This window comes from Periplaneta americana, chromosome 7 (assembly GCF_040183065.1).
Source record: "Periplaneta americana isolate PAMFEO1 chromosome 7, P.americana_PAMFEO1_priV1, whole genome shotgun sequence".
In the NCBI taxonomy this organism is placed as follows: domain Eukaryota; kingdom Metazoa; phylum Arthropoda; class Insecta; order Blattodea; family Blattidae; genus Periplaneta; species Periplaneta americana.
Window position 1 is genome coordinate 6,592,501 of NC_091123.1, and position 15,465 is coordinate 6,607,965.

Below are 15,465 nucleotides of genomic sequence, written 5' to 3' on the forward strand. Positions count from 1 at the left end.
TGCTTCCCCTCCTTCCTAATTTGCTTTCAGAAGTGTTTCTTCAGAGTACTACTTGTCCTATTATAACTTCTTAAGAGTTTTCTCTGCCTCTTCTTTCTTTGTGGCGGGGATTATTGTGCTAAATATTTAAAGGGCTGATTTCCATAAAGGAAATATTTTGTAAATCCCCCAGCACGGTCGTCATGGCAACTTTTAAAGTGGAGCTTTGTATACATGCTTGGATTGCCAACTAGAAGTCGCAGGCATTTTGTAAAGACTTGAGCAATATGACCAACAGTAGAAAGTTGTAAACCCAACCCACTATAATCTTCATAATCATAAAAATCATCAGCAGCAACAGCAGCGACTAACCCCTTGTCAGACCTACTTTCTGCCTTCCTTTTGTCTCCTTATATGATCCATATATCTTTATGTCGTCTATCATCTGATATCTTCTTCTACCCCGAACTCTTCTGCCATTCACCATTCCTTCCAGTGCATCCTTCAGTAGGCAGTTTCTTCTCAGCCACTGATCCAAACAATTCCTTTCCCTCTTCCTGATCAGTTTCAGCATCATTCTTTCTTCACCCACTCTTTCCAGCACAGCTTCATTTCTTATTCTGTCTGTCCATTTCACACGCTCCATTTTTCTCCGTATCCACATTTCAAGTGTTTTTATTCGCTTCTCTTCACTTCGTTGTAATGTCCATGTTTCTGCCCCATGTAATGCCACACTCCACACAAAGCACTTCACTAGTCTCTTAGGTTGCTATTCATAGACATTTCGCAGCACGCGCTACGAGCGTACTAAGCTAGCCCCGGCTATCCACTGGTTACTTGCACAGAACTCAAATCATATCCTATCGCTGACACTGGTTTATGAATACGAAAAACGCTGATCATCCACCGGAAGCCCGCGCTAAAAATGTCTATGAATACTGCCCTTAATTTTTCTCCAGAGTTCTGCATAAGATGTTCTTTTGTCTATTAAAAGCTTCCTTTGCCATTGCTATCCTCCTTTTGACTTCCTGGCAGCAGCTCATGTTACTGCTTATAGTACACCCCAAGTATTTGAAGCTGTTTATGTTTATGTTTATTATTTATTGCAGCCTATTATTTTATAATTCATTGCATTTATTAGAGAGATATACTCTACAAAACATGTTCTGATTTCTTGTTGTCTTGTATGAATGTAACACGTTATCTATTATTTAAAAACAGTTCAATTCATCTTGCAGTGATAGGCCAATAGAGTTCACTTTGCTCACCCCTTCTTATTCTCTGCTGCTGCCCGGTATGGCATAGTTGCGCCCCGAAATAATCAGGTAGCAGAATGGACATGGCATAGTTGCGCCCCGATGGACATAGTACACACGAAAATGATTGTCATAAAATAAATAAATTACTTTAAAATATTACAGTGATAGCTGCATTGAAATCAGGTAGGCCTAGCATATGATCAATTTTGCTATTTAAAATAACACTTTTTCATCGATCACACACAATAAATGAACTGCATTTTTGTTTGTACACCGATATCTTAACCCTACGGTACAGGGTTTCGAAAATTGAAACTTAGAACCATTGTGAATTATTAACTCTTCACCCTTTTCACTAAACTTAACATTCATTTTAAATTAACCTCACTATACGCCACAGACGGTGTGAAAATCACTAATAAAATGTCAAGCTGCTAAGGCCCCTATTCCAACGGCTCACTCATTTGAATATGTCGGTTAATAAAGTACTGCCAACTCCATGGTGTTCATTTTAACGGTAGGCTATCGACAAGCACTGCATAAACAGTAGAAAAACAGTTAATAAAATATTGTCAACTTCATGGTGTTCATTTTAACGGTAGGCTATCGACAATCACTGCATAAACAGTAGAAAAACAGTTAATAAAGTACCGCCAACTTCATGGTGTTCATTTTAACGGTAGGCTATCGACAAGCACTGCATAAACAGTAGAAAAACAGTTAATAAAGTACCGCCAACTTCATGGTGTTCATTTTAACGGTAGGCTATCGACAATCACTGCATAAACAGTAGAAAAACAGTTAATAAAGTACCGCCAACTTCATGGTGTTCATTTTAACGGTAGGCTATCGACAATCACTGCATAAACAGTAGAAAAACAGTTAATAAATTACTGCCAACTTCATGGTGTTCATTTTAACGGTAGGCTATCGACAATCACTGCATTAACAGTAGAAAAACAGTTAATAAATTACTGCCAACTTCATGGTGTTCATTTTAACGGTAGGCTCCCGACAATCACTGCATAAACAGTAGCAAAACAGTTAATAAAGTACTGCCAACTTCATGGTGTTCATTTTAACGGTAGGCTATCGACAATCACTGCATAAACAGTAGAAAAACAGTTAATAAATTACTGCCAACTTCATGGTGTTCATTTTAACGGTAGGCTATCGACAATCACTGCATAAACAGTAGAAAAACAGTTAATAAATTACTGCCAACTTCATGGTGTTCATTTTAACGGTAGGCTATCGACAATCACTGCACAAACAGTAGAAAAACAGTTAATAAATTACTGCCAACTTCATGGTGTTCATTTTTACGGTAGACTATCGATAATCACTGCATGAACAGTAGAAAAACAGTTAATAAAGTACTGCCAACTTCATGGTGCTCATTTTTACGGTAGACAATCGATAATCACTGCATGAACAGTAGACAAACGGTTAATAAAGTACTGCCAACTTCATGGTGCTCATTTTTACGGTAGGCAATCGATAATCACTGCATGAACAGTAGAAAAACAATTAATAAAGTACTGCCAACTTCATGGTGCTCATTTTTACGGTAGGCAATCGATAATCACTGCATGAACAGCAGAAAAACAGTTAATAAAGTACTGCCAACTTCATGGTGTTCAGTTTTACGGTAGGCAATCGATAATCACTGCATGAACAGTAGAAAAACAGTTAATAAAGTACTGCCAACTTCATGGTGCTCATTTTTACGGTAGGCAATCGATAATCACTGCATGAACAGCAGAAAAACAGTTAATGTACTGCCAACTTCATGGTGTTCATTTTAACGGTAGACTATCGATAATCACCGCATGAACAGTAGAAAAACAGTTAATAAAGTACTGCCAACTTCATGGTGTTCATTTTTACGGTAGACTATCGATAATCACTGCATGAACAGTAGAAAAACAGTTAATAAAGTACTGCCAACTTCATGGTGTTCATTTTTACGGTAGACTATCGATAATCACTGCATGAACAGTAGAAAAACAGTTAATAAAGTACTGCCAACATCATGGTGTTCATTTTAACGGTATCGATAATGAATATTAAATCGATAAGAAATCAATATTGTTGGTTGATTATGAGCCTCGAGTTTCCGTAGTGTTTTTTCTCTACATATTTCATCGGGGCGCAACTATGCCATGCCCCTTTTCTCTACCTGATAGGAACGGGGCGCAACTGTGCCCACAAAACAGAGACCCTTTTTTATCTCCTGCAACTATGCCCTGCCCCTGCTGCCTGCAGAATATTGTCATTGCAACCAGTCTGTGCTTGATCGCACGCAGAACCGTCTAATGTGCTCCAACCACGAGAAAGTCTCCGCCTGATGAGACGAAGGAGGGTAATGCTGTGAATGAATGTTGTCATAAGGTCACACACATGGGTACTCTTATCTCTATTGGCTAGCTCTTACAGCACAAACCATAACATTGATACAGGCATATTGATATTACCCTAGTTATAAAATTAGATCACAGTTAATCTCCTGGTCTTCTAATCTCTTCATACAGGAAATAACATATGCAGGAGAGCGCATGGTTTTTAAACTGGGGTTATAACGGTAATATTATCTATCTACTTCGTTCCAATAGATGAGGCAATAGTAAGCACATTCCTTTCACGGTTGATCTCCTGGTTGGAGAACAGTGCGTGCTCTTGACCTTGACATCGCTGGATGTATCTGAGGATGTCATTGGATTACTCCTTACAGTCGGGAAGAGCCAACAAAGTAAACAGCCTGCACAAGTGGAATTGAACCCAGGTCCCAAGAGCGCAAGTCCCGCTCACTACCCTGGTCCACTGCGGTGGTTGTTTAGAATGCAGGGTCACTCTCTTATAACCTCTTCAATATAAAAGTTGAATAATCTGGGGAAAAGAGGGGTTCGCGAGCCACGTGTTGCCGAGTTCGGCTATTAAATAATAAAATACAAATTCCCAGTTTGATCGCGTTTTAATATGCTACTGAGCGCCGCTTATAAATTTACGAGCATAATCCGGCTCTTCATTCAGCATAATTGAGTTTTAAGAAGGACTTCGTGAAGGTATCTGACGCGCACAAAAAGAAGAAGAATCGTCCCAAATTAAACCCAGTAAGACTAATGTTAATTACAGAGTGTGCCCGGACGGCTGTTATTACGTGGATTTACTACGGGTGCCGCATAAGGATACATACAATTAACTGCTAAGTGGCGCGCAGGATGGATCGCCTGCCAAAGCTTGCGTGGGTGTTCCCTCTTTTGTTTTTGCTTGTCAGGAAGTTCACTCCGACGCAGCGTTCCTTCCATTCATTCGCAGTCTAGCTAAAACTTCCGCTTCTTGCATCTTTCCATGTCGTACACTTCCTAACTTGCTATCCTTCCTTCTTTTACCTCTTCTTCTTTCTCTTTTTCTTAGTTTTCTTCACTCCTTTTACATTACTTTTTATACACTTTATTGTCCCTTCTTTAAATTTCGATCTTTTCTCAACAACATTTTCTTTTCTTCTACTTCTCACTACTCTCGTACACAGGGTGATTCAAGAAGATTTACAGTCACTTACGGAGCTTATTAACGAAGATAGTTTGAGCAAAAAAAAAAAAAAGTCATATAAACAATATTTTCAGAGTCACACTAATTTGAAGTTGTTTTGTAAAATACCATTTTTCTTCAGTTTTAAGAGTAAAAGAATAAGAATAATTGATTAAATGGCGATCTTAACTGTGTAAGCATGTGCAGCTTACAGCTGTTTCGGTGCTTCTTCACACCATCCTCAGAACCTACTAGATCTCGGCGTCATCTCGAACATCGCTGCCCGTTGTGTAGATGCGTTCGATTGTTGAAAAGTGTTGAAATGTGGTGTCAAATAGTGTGTGTGTTCTGAAATTGATCTGTGTGTTGAGAATTTGATTAGGATGTGTTTTAGTGTGTCTGTATATTTCATATTGTTCTAGTGTGTTGAGTTTTTGTTTTTTTTTTTTTGGTTGTATTGTAGGATTTCCATGTCTGTATTTATGTTATTGTATGTGTGGTTAGCATTGGTTATGGGTTCGGCATATGTAGATGTATTGTGTCCTCTGGTTATTGCTTTAATGTGTTCTTTGTATCGAGTTTGGAATGATCTGCCTGTCTGTCCAATGTAGAAACTGTCGCAACTGTTGCATGTGAGTTTGTATACGCCTGTGTGGTTGTATTTATTCGTTTGTGTTGTTTGTGTGTTTTCTGTTCTGTATGTTATGTTGTATTTCTGTTTTCTGAATGAGGATGCGATCTTGTGTGTGTTTTTGTTTTCGTATGTTAGTGTGATGTATTTCTTGTGTTCTTGTGTTTGTGTTGTGTTTTGTGTGTTTTTGTGTTTGTTGAGTTTTTGTTTTATCTTCCTTATGATGTTGTCTATTATGTTTGGGTTGTAACCGTTTTCTTGTGCTATGTATTTGATTGTGTTCACTTCTTCATTGTAGTGTTGTTGGCTCATGGGTATGTTGAGTAATCTGTGTACCATTGTCCTGAATGCAGCATGTTTGTGTTGTGTGGGATTCAACATGGAGTAAAAGAATATTACAAATGGAGAATGAACTATTCAGAAGTATCGATTCCTTAATTGGCTAGTGTTCTGAAGCTAAAAATGTGGTGTTAACTGCTTTGTATAGATTTTGTTTTCCAATTTTTAACTAAAAATTACATCATTCTTACACACTTATCACAAAAATTGTTACAAATTACACCACTTTAGGAATTTGATCCTGTGTGTGTGTATCCAATGCCTACCCACTTCACTTGTGTGATTCGGGTTCCGCATACTGCGGATAGATGGCAGAACTGTGACCCATTTTCTAGTTGTACACCACTTCGGCGGGTCACACTGTACATGATGTGTATCTGTGGACAGTTATGTAGTGTACTAGGGTGAGTGTACGTGTAAGTGTTCGTGTAAGTGTAGTGTTAAATGCTATGATTTATTTAACGACGCTCGCAACTGCAGAGGTTATATCAGCGTCGCCGGATGTGCCGGAATTTTGTCCCGCAGGAGTTCTTTTACATGCCAGTAAATCTACTAACATGAGCCTGTCGCATTTAAGCACACTTAAATGCCATCGACCTGGCCCGGGATCGAACCCGCAACCTTGGGCATAGAAGGCCAGCGCTATACCAACTCGCCAACCACGTCGACAAAGTGTAGTGTCTGGACTGAGTGATGATGATGAAGATGAAGAAGGGAGAAGGGGAAACCCGGTGCCGGCACGTAGCCTACTCCTGTCGAATAGCACCAAGGGGGCCGGCAGGCTTAACGTCCCCGTCCGACGGACGAATCACTATCAACAGTGACATATGCCATGACTCATTTCCGGTTGGGAATATGTTGAAAAACAGCTCAACAATTGCTGTATCTGTTTCAATAAATCTTTTCATGAAATTGTGTTTTCTTTCTGTAAACGGCCCCAGGAAAGCTTACTTTCTGGAAGGCTTCTCATAATTGCGCTCGAGTGCCAAAAATTCGCATAAACATCTTAGTTCTCAGACTGTTATTTTCTTCCATATTGTTAGATAATTTTCCTCATGAAATTTCGGTCAGTGTATGGGACCGGTGCCCACCCAGCAACGTGATGAGTTTGGTGAGCTACAATAGGTAGTGAAATCCGGTTTAAGAAGCCAGCTGTAACGACTGGGGGGGTTATCGTGATGACCACACGGTGCGTCTGGACTATTCCATCTCAAATCGACCGAAATATAGAGAAAATTGACCTTGCAATTTTTAAATACAATGAAACTTTTTCTGTACGTAGAGAACTGTGATACAATGCTCTGTGCAAAGTTTGAGGCATCAGAACTTCATAGTGTTTAAATTTAAAATATTTAAATTTATCGTATTTTCATAAAATTAGCAAGTTTAAACTGTTGTGGCTCCGAAACCCTTTCATCCAATGATAAAATCATGGTTTATTTTGATGCTGAGAAATTATAGTTTATATTGACATGTAAACAGTTTTTCTTACATTTTATTGAAATGGAGAAATTTAGATTTCTCTTCATTAAGACGCCTTCAAAATATATGGTTAGATTCCGCATTGAAAGTACAAATAAACACACATTTTTTACTGGTGCGCCGTTGATAAGAAAGTATTGAAAATATCAAATAAAGAAAATAAATAGTACGCGCGTGAACTAACCAGCTGACTGTAGGTAGTCGAGACAAGCAAGGCCAGGAGGCAAACAAGTGATGTGTCGTCTAGCAGTCATGGCTGGGCTAACTTTACCACAAGTTTTCATAAACACTGGAGTAAAATGACGCCCAATGCTCGCTTATCTTCAGCTCTCGGCCAGTGTGTGGGGTACTGCGTCGTTCAAGTCTGGGCGTGTGAAAATAATTTATTTAATACCCTCGAAACTTATTGCCGAGCCACTAAGCAAACAATGCCGAATCCCTCTTAATAATGCGAGGTTTTTTCTCAATATTTTTTACATTTTCACAAATTGGCAAAAAGCCTAAAAGTAAGTAAAATCAGATTATCTGTCTCTCTGTATACAATAAAAATAAGGATTAATTCTTATCATAACCTACCAAATGTCAGCTTCAAAATGAGCTCCCGTTCAATGTTCTGCAGTAAATGGTTCCAGAGTTCTGAGCGCTAAAAGAGGCTTGTTTTTTTATAAAATACGCTAAATTTGTCGCTCAATAGTACGAAAACCGTTTGACCTTCGGTAGTATATTTTTGAAAATGCACTCTCCTCAGCACCTTGTATAAACAGGGAAAAAATTAGAGTATTAAAAAAATGCGAGGTTTTTTACTTATCAATTTCATATGGAATAGCCCGTCTGTTGATTGAATGATCGTTCACCTCTGCTGAGGCATGTGTACGTGAGGCCACCAGCCGGCTGGTTGACCTTGGCCCTTCGTGGGTTGTCACGCCACGGATTTAATGTAATTTAATTGTCGGATAAGTGCCGTACCACTGAACCGCTTATCAGGCATGTCTAAAGGGTTGCCGTTTGCTTGCGCAATGTGGACACATCGCATCGGTTTGCGGCCCTCATGCACGCCGCACTTGAGCTGCAATCAATTAAACTACATGTACGGCACATCCGTCCTTTCTGTCTATTGCATTTCATACGAAACGTCACGCTTCAACCTAGTGACGGTAAGTGCTTCTGCGAAAAATTCCCTTACCTCTACTAGAAATTCCCTTTGACAGATTTTCCCTCCGATTAATTTCATAAAACCAATCACAAGCTCAGTAACAGATTAGACAGCAGAACTCGTGACTGGGTTCGAATCCCACTGCTGAGTTTTTACTTGGTTATTTAACGACGCTGTATCAACTACTGGGTTATTTAGCGTCGATTGAATCGATGACAGCGAGATGAGGCTGAGGATTCGCCATAGACAGGACCAAGTTTTTTGGCTGAAAATTTGAAAAATGAATAAAATATCGTATTTGGACTTAGGGTTAAAAATCGCATACATAATCTTAACAAATGATAGCTTGTGTAACCATGGAAAATGATAAAATCTTCCAGATGGTATACAGAAAAATACAGGTTGTCACTTGAAAATATTTCTGATGATGTCACAACTCGCACAACAATTACATAAAAAATGTTTGTTTTTGTGAAAAAAAGGTTTTTTTAATATACCGTTTGACGTGTCCGAGCGTTTTTCGAAAAACATATCTATTTAGCTGTAGCAGAATATATGCGTGACTTTTAAAACGCACTGTCTGTAATAACCACAGACCGGAACTTTGGCAGGATGCCTTTTTAAATGTGTTAAATATATCTTCATTTTGGAAGTAAATCTGTACGAATTATACCTTTGTGACTGAAACGTCACAGTTTTATGTTGCCCTTTTCTGCCTTTTTTAATATAAATGCCTAATTTACAAAAGAAATGCTTTTTTGCCTTTATTTGATTATTTATCTATTATTTATTAATTCATTATAAAAAAATTGCCTGCAGGTATATTTTAATTTATTTCTATAACCGCTACAATGAAAGTGACTTCACCGAATGTATATTATTGTCTTTCAGTCAGTTCATATTCTATTTGCAACAATGAGTGCTGCCGTGCAAAAATGTATAACAGTAAGCGTTTTAATTATCGCTTGTGTTTATTTGACAAGGCAACAATGAGTGCGGGTCTGACGTTATTTTTAACGGTTATTTTTCTTTCAGTTTTCATTGCACGTTGTTGTAAATATTTCATATCGCAACATATCAGTACAACCAAACACAAAAATGCACTTTCCAAGGCTACCGGGAAGAAGATTTCTTTCCTTCCAACAGTAATTGCAACATCGAGTCGAAAATCTCAATTTGCGTTCGACTTATGTAAAGATTTTCTTGCTGCCGAATCCCTTTGTGGAAAGTGCAAGGTTGTGGGTCTAGTGCAAGGTTTTTGTAATTGCCTTTTATTGCGTATTTTAGCTATTTATAATGCCTTTTTGCCTGCCTGTTTTAGCTATTTATGATTCATTTTTGCCTGCCTATTTTAGCTATTCATGATTCCTTTTTCCTGCCTATTTTAATGATTCATAATGTCTAAACTTCCGGTCTCTGGTAATAACATAATCTCATCACCACATTAAAACAATACAATTTGAACACAAAACGCTAACAATAGTCCCATCACATCTCACTCATACCCTTAGTAGCGGAAATACATTACAAACTCAATTCATATAAATGCAAGCAAAACAGTGTCACAATAGGAAAGCTCCATCGGTTGAAATGTTAATCTCTCAACTCACGGCTGGAAAACCAAATTCTACTCAACGTGTTACTTGCTTGAACACGACAGAAAATTTACACTTGATTACAATACAGTTGCCATAGTAACAGGCTGCATCTACTTCTTTACAGATTCGGCACACCAGATGACAGTCATATTTCCCGAAGACGACCAGACTCATCTGACGGGTGAACCAACGGACACTTCTCTGAGGTGAGTGATCTCCCATTTTTACATTTAAAACCCCGTCGTATAAACTGTAAGTAGGTACTGACTTAAATTCAGTTTCCAACATTGTCCGTCAAAGGCCTCTGGAGTCTAACAAGATGCTGGCCCCGAGAAAACGACTTTCCTCAAAAGAATTAACTGAGAGGACGAGAAACAGACTTCGAGTCAATTCTTCCCATGTCTCTTTTAGAGGCAGGATTATTTTATGTGACAGAAGCACGGCCATATTCGAGATCCCTTCTTGTAAGGGAAGGATTTCCCATTCTCCGCACTGCCTCATTTCTTTCTGTAGCGTGTAGCTTATTACCTGCCGAAACTGAGAGGTCACTATTTTGGAAATCACTTTCGAAAATTAGCGATCTTTCTCATGTCGTCCTTAAGAACAATATGTCATTCTTTAATGGGTCAGGATTATTAGGAGATTAATGCAAGGAGCAGCACAAACGATCCCGAAGGATTGATTGAACCCCCTCTAAGTGCAATACAATAATTACAAATGGCTTTTACAGATCCCGAAGGTCCATTGCCGCCCTCAAATAAGCTCGCCATCGGTCCCTATCCTGAGCAAGATTAATCCAGTCTCTACCATCATATCCCACCCCTCTCAAATACATTTTAATATTATCCTCCGATCTATGTCTCAGTCTCGTCAAAAGTCGTTTTCCCTCAGGCCTCCCAACTAACACTCTATACGCATTTCTAGATTCACCCATAAGTGTTACATGCCCTGCCCATCTCAAATTCATGGATTTAATTTTCCCAATTATGTCGAAGAAGAATACAATGCGTGCAGTTCTGCGTTGTGTAACTTTCTCCATTCTCCTGTAACTTCATCCCTCTTAGCCCCAAATATTTTTCTAAGCGCCTTATTCTCGAACACCTTTAACCTATGTTCCTCTCTCTAAGAGAGAGTCCAAGTTTCACAACTATAAAGAACAACCGGTAATATAACTGTTTTATAAATTCTAACTTTCAGATTTTTGGACAGGAGACTGGATGATAAAAGCTTCTCAACCGAATAATAACAGGCATTTCCCATATGTATTCTGTGTTTAATTTCCTCCCGAGTATCATTTATATTTGTTACTGTTACTCCCAGGTATTTGAATTTTTCCACCTCTTCAAAAGATAAATTTCCAATTTTTATATTTCCATTTCGTACAATATTCTCGTCACGAGACATAATCATATACTTTGTCTTTTCGGGATTTACTTCCAAACCTATCTCTTTACTTGCTTCAAGTAAAATTCCCGTATTTTCCCTAATCCTTTGTGGTTTTTCTTCTAAGATATTCACGTCATCCGCATAGACAAGCAGCTGATGTAACCCGTTCAATTCAAAACCCTCTCTGTTATCCTGGACTTTCCTAATGGCATACTCTAGAGCAAAGTTAAAAAGTAAAGGTGATAGTGCATCTCCTTGCTTCAGCCCACAGTGAATTGGAAACGCATCTAACAGAATCTGGCCTATACGGACTCTGCTGTACGTTTCACTGAGACACATTTTAATTAATCGAACTAGTTTCTTGGGAATAACAAATTCAATAAGAATATTATATTAAACTTCTCTCTTAACCGAGTCATATGCCTTTTTGAAATCTATGAATAACTATTATTATTATTATTATTATTATTATTATTATTATTATTATTATTATTATTATTATTATTATTATTGCTACAAGTGAATAAGTTTCAGTTATTTCTTATGACGCAGGTTGCCAGGGGCCGTGTCGTGTCAGACTCCTGTGAGTCAACCAAAACAGTGTGATCATCTCCGTTTTTTAATTATATTTCCACATGCATCCCGGCGTGTGTAGGAGAGGGGCACAGCCCGCCGGTGGCATTCACCTTCACGAACTCCCAGTGATTCATCTGCATCACAAATACACGGTGCAAGCATGCATGCACTTTAAAGGAATACAGCCAGCTGGCTCTCGACATCAACATAATTGTCAAAAGCCTTCACAAACTCTGTAAACTAGCCGGATGGATTTACAATACAGACACTCCTCTCTTACTTTGGCTCTTTCGCGTCGTGTGTACGGGACGTATGTGAAAGAAACTCCATATGAGTCACCTTATGTCCTCCCCCGTGTTTCTGTGTTCGACACAAAGAAATATTTCGTCTTCAAAAGATAGCATTAACAAAATGGACAGCATGCTAACACTGGAAATTTGGAATCAGGTTTCTTTGCTTTTAATTTGTTTTTGTCATTACTTTACTAAGTACAATAACTTACATTCTCATTCTACAACGTATAAAAAGAAAATATTGTGATGCAGAATAAAATATACGTACTCCGATATTTTCATCGAAATGCACACTCATACTACACAAGTGGTTTTTCATATTTCTTTCTATTTGTTTCTGTACACCGATTTCTTCTATTAGATATTAGAAGTTTGTTTATTTATAAATTTGATTTATACACACTAAATATAAATGAAATACAATGAATTACAAATAAATACAAGTTAAAATAAGATAAAAATAGAATAAAATTTTTCAGTAGACACAAAAACTAGTTCGATTAATTAAAATGTGTCTCAGTGAAACTTACAGCAGAGTACGTATAGGTCAGTTTCTATCTGATGCTTTTCCAATTCACTGCGGGCTAAAGCAGGGAGATGCACTATCACCTTTACTTTTTAACTTCACTCTAGAATATGCCATTAGGAAAGTTCAGGATAACACAGATGTCTTGGAATTGAACGGGTTACATCAGCTTCTTGTCTATGCGGATGACGTGAATATGTTAGGAGAAAATCCACAAACGATTAGGGAAAACGCGGAAATTCTACTTGAAGCAAGTAAAGAGATAGGATTGGAAGTAAATCCCGAAAAGACTAAGTATATGATTATGTCTCGTGATCAGAATATTGTACGAAATGGAACTATAAAGTCCACGCCTGTGGAGTAACGGTTAGCACGTCTAGCCGCGAAACCAGGTGGCCCGGGTTCGATTCCCGGTTGGGACAAGTTACCTGGTTGAGGTTTTTTCCTGGGTTTTCCCTCAACTCAATATGAGCAAATGCTGGGTAACTTACGGTGTTGGACCCCGGACTCATTTCACCTTCATCTCATTCAGACGCTAAATAACCAAAACTGTTGATAAAGCGTCGTAAAATAACCAACTTAAAGAAAAAAGGAACTATAAAAGTTGGAGATTTATCCTTCGAAGAGGTGGAAAAATTTAAATATCTTGGAGCAACAGTGACAAATATAAATGACACTCGGGAGGAAATTAAACGCAGAATAAATATGGGAAATGCCTGCTTTTATTCGGTTGAGAAGCTTTTATCATCCAGTCTGCTGTCAAAAAATCTGAAAGTTGGAATTTATAAAACAGTTATATTACCGGTTGTTCTGTATGGCTGTGAAACTTGGACTCTCACTTTGAGAGAGGAACAGAGATTGAGGGTTTTTGAGAATAAGGTTCTTAGGAAAATATTTGGGGCTAAGAGAGATGAAGTTACAGGAGAATGGAGAAAGTTACATAACGCAGAGTTGCACGCATTGTATCCTTCACCTGACATAATTAGGAACATTAAATCCAGACGTTTCAGATGGGCAGGGCATGTAGCACGTATGGGCGAATCCAGAAATGCATATAGAGTGTTAGTTGGGAGGCCAGAGGGGAAAAGACCTTTGGGGACGCCGAGACGTAAATGGGAAGATAATATTAAATTGGATTTGAGGGAGATGGGATATGATGGTAGGGACTGGATTAATCTTGCTCAGGATAGGGACCGATGGCGGGATTATGTGAGGGCGGCAATGAACCTCCGGGTTCCTTAAAAGCCAGTAAGTAAGTAAGTAGACACAAAAAACGGTATTACTGGTGGTAGACCAAATCATTGGTTATAGTACTGCCTTCTTCAGACAGAAGCCTAATAGATGTGTCGTTTTATACCAAATTTATTGGAATGTAATGAATTGTTAATGGAATAGATCTATATATATAGCTTGACATGTGCTGTTACTGCAAGGAATCAAAATTGTAGTATAATAATTTCAGTTCAACTAAAGTTTATTTGTAAAATTAGGGATATAGGCTAATATATGCATAGGCCTACTTTGTACTTAATACATAAGTTCAGCATATTGATTAACTTATTTTTCCCACAATAGGCCACTGAAGAATATTATTGTAAAATTCTTGATATTCGTGTGGTATGTAATGCATTACTTTGCGTATATCGTCAAGCTTCTCTCTTTTAATTGGCACGATTTTGTCTGGGTATGCCAATGAAGAAGGTAAATATGGTATTCTCCTTTGTACTTACAAGCAAACATTCTCATGGGGGCAGATAAAAAAAAAATAATCTTTTTTTCTTCCATCATTTTAATAATGTCAAAAGAAGTGCTTACACAAATTTTGGCCACTCGAGCGCAATTACGAAGGCCGTAAAAAATAAGTTACCCTGGGGCCGTTTACAGAAATAGAACAAAATTAGGTTAAACGTACCAACGCTCTCCCACTGAGCTACCCGGGAACTCTACCCGACACCGATCCAATTTTTTAAAGTCACACAGAGTTAGTGTGCACTCAAATGTTGGTTGCTTGACTGTTGTCAGCCCACTTTGAGGTCTGTGGATATGGAGGGAAAAATTGGATCGGTGTCAGGTAGAGTTCCCGGGTAGCTCAGTGGGAGAGCGTAGGAGCGTTTAACCAAAGGTCCCGGGTTCGATACCCGGCCCCGGAACAATTTTTCCCTCGAAGTTATTCAAATTAACTTTACAGGGAGTTATTCCTGAAAGCTTAATTTGCAGAACAAAATTTAATCGAAATCTTTATTGGAACAGGTATTAGCAATTGTTGAGTTATATTTCAACATATTTCCGACCAGAACTGAGACATTTGTCATTCAATTTTTGTATCCTTGTGTCGTAGATGTCTGCCGTCTGGAATCTGATTTGCGGTATTCCAGTTCATGTTAGAATCGAAATAGATGCCGAGGTTTTTTACAGTAGCACTGAAAGGAATTATTTTGTTGTTGAGAGAGACAGGCTGAAGGGTGTTCATATTAATGGAGGATAAAAGCCTTTGCTGTCCTAAGAGGCTTGTCCTTAAACTTTTGGTAAAATCTGTACATAATTTTAATATAGTCGGCATTCCAAGAACTATCTGCTCGGTACGATGCGTGCAGAAAAAAAGTAACCTGTTTCCTGGAATATCACAAAATTGACCCTTCTGTATCACATTACCTTGTCCTTTGCACTTTTTCTTATTATCCAATTTAATAAACCCTATTTCACTGTGAGGTA

General features: G+C 38.3%; 1 protein-coding gene across 3 annotated transcripts in view; it reads left to right on the plus strand.

Moving 5' to 3' along the window:
• Nucleotides 1-15,465, plus strand: part of LOC138702841 (fibrillin-2-like) — an 868,508-nt gene that overhangs the window by 624,893 nt on the left and 228,150 nt on the right. For all 3 annotated transcript variants that reach the window (XM_069830178.1, XM_069830179.1, XM_069830181.1), the window contains exon 3: nucleotides 10,097-10,178. In XM_069830178.1, coding sequence (XP_069686279.1) covers nucleotides 10,097-10,178 — 82 coding nt within the window. The remainder of the gene's footprint in view (nucleotides 1-10,096; nucleotides 10,179-15,465) is intronic.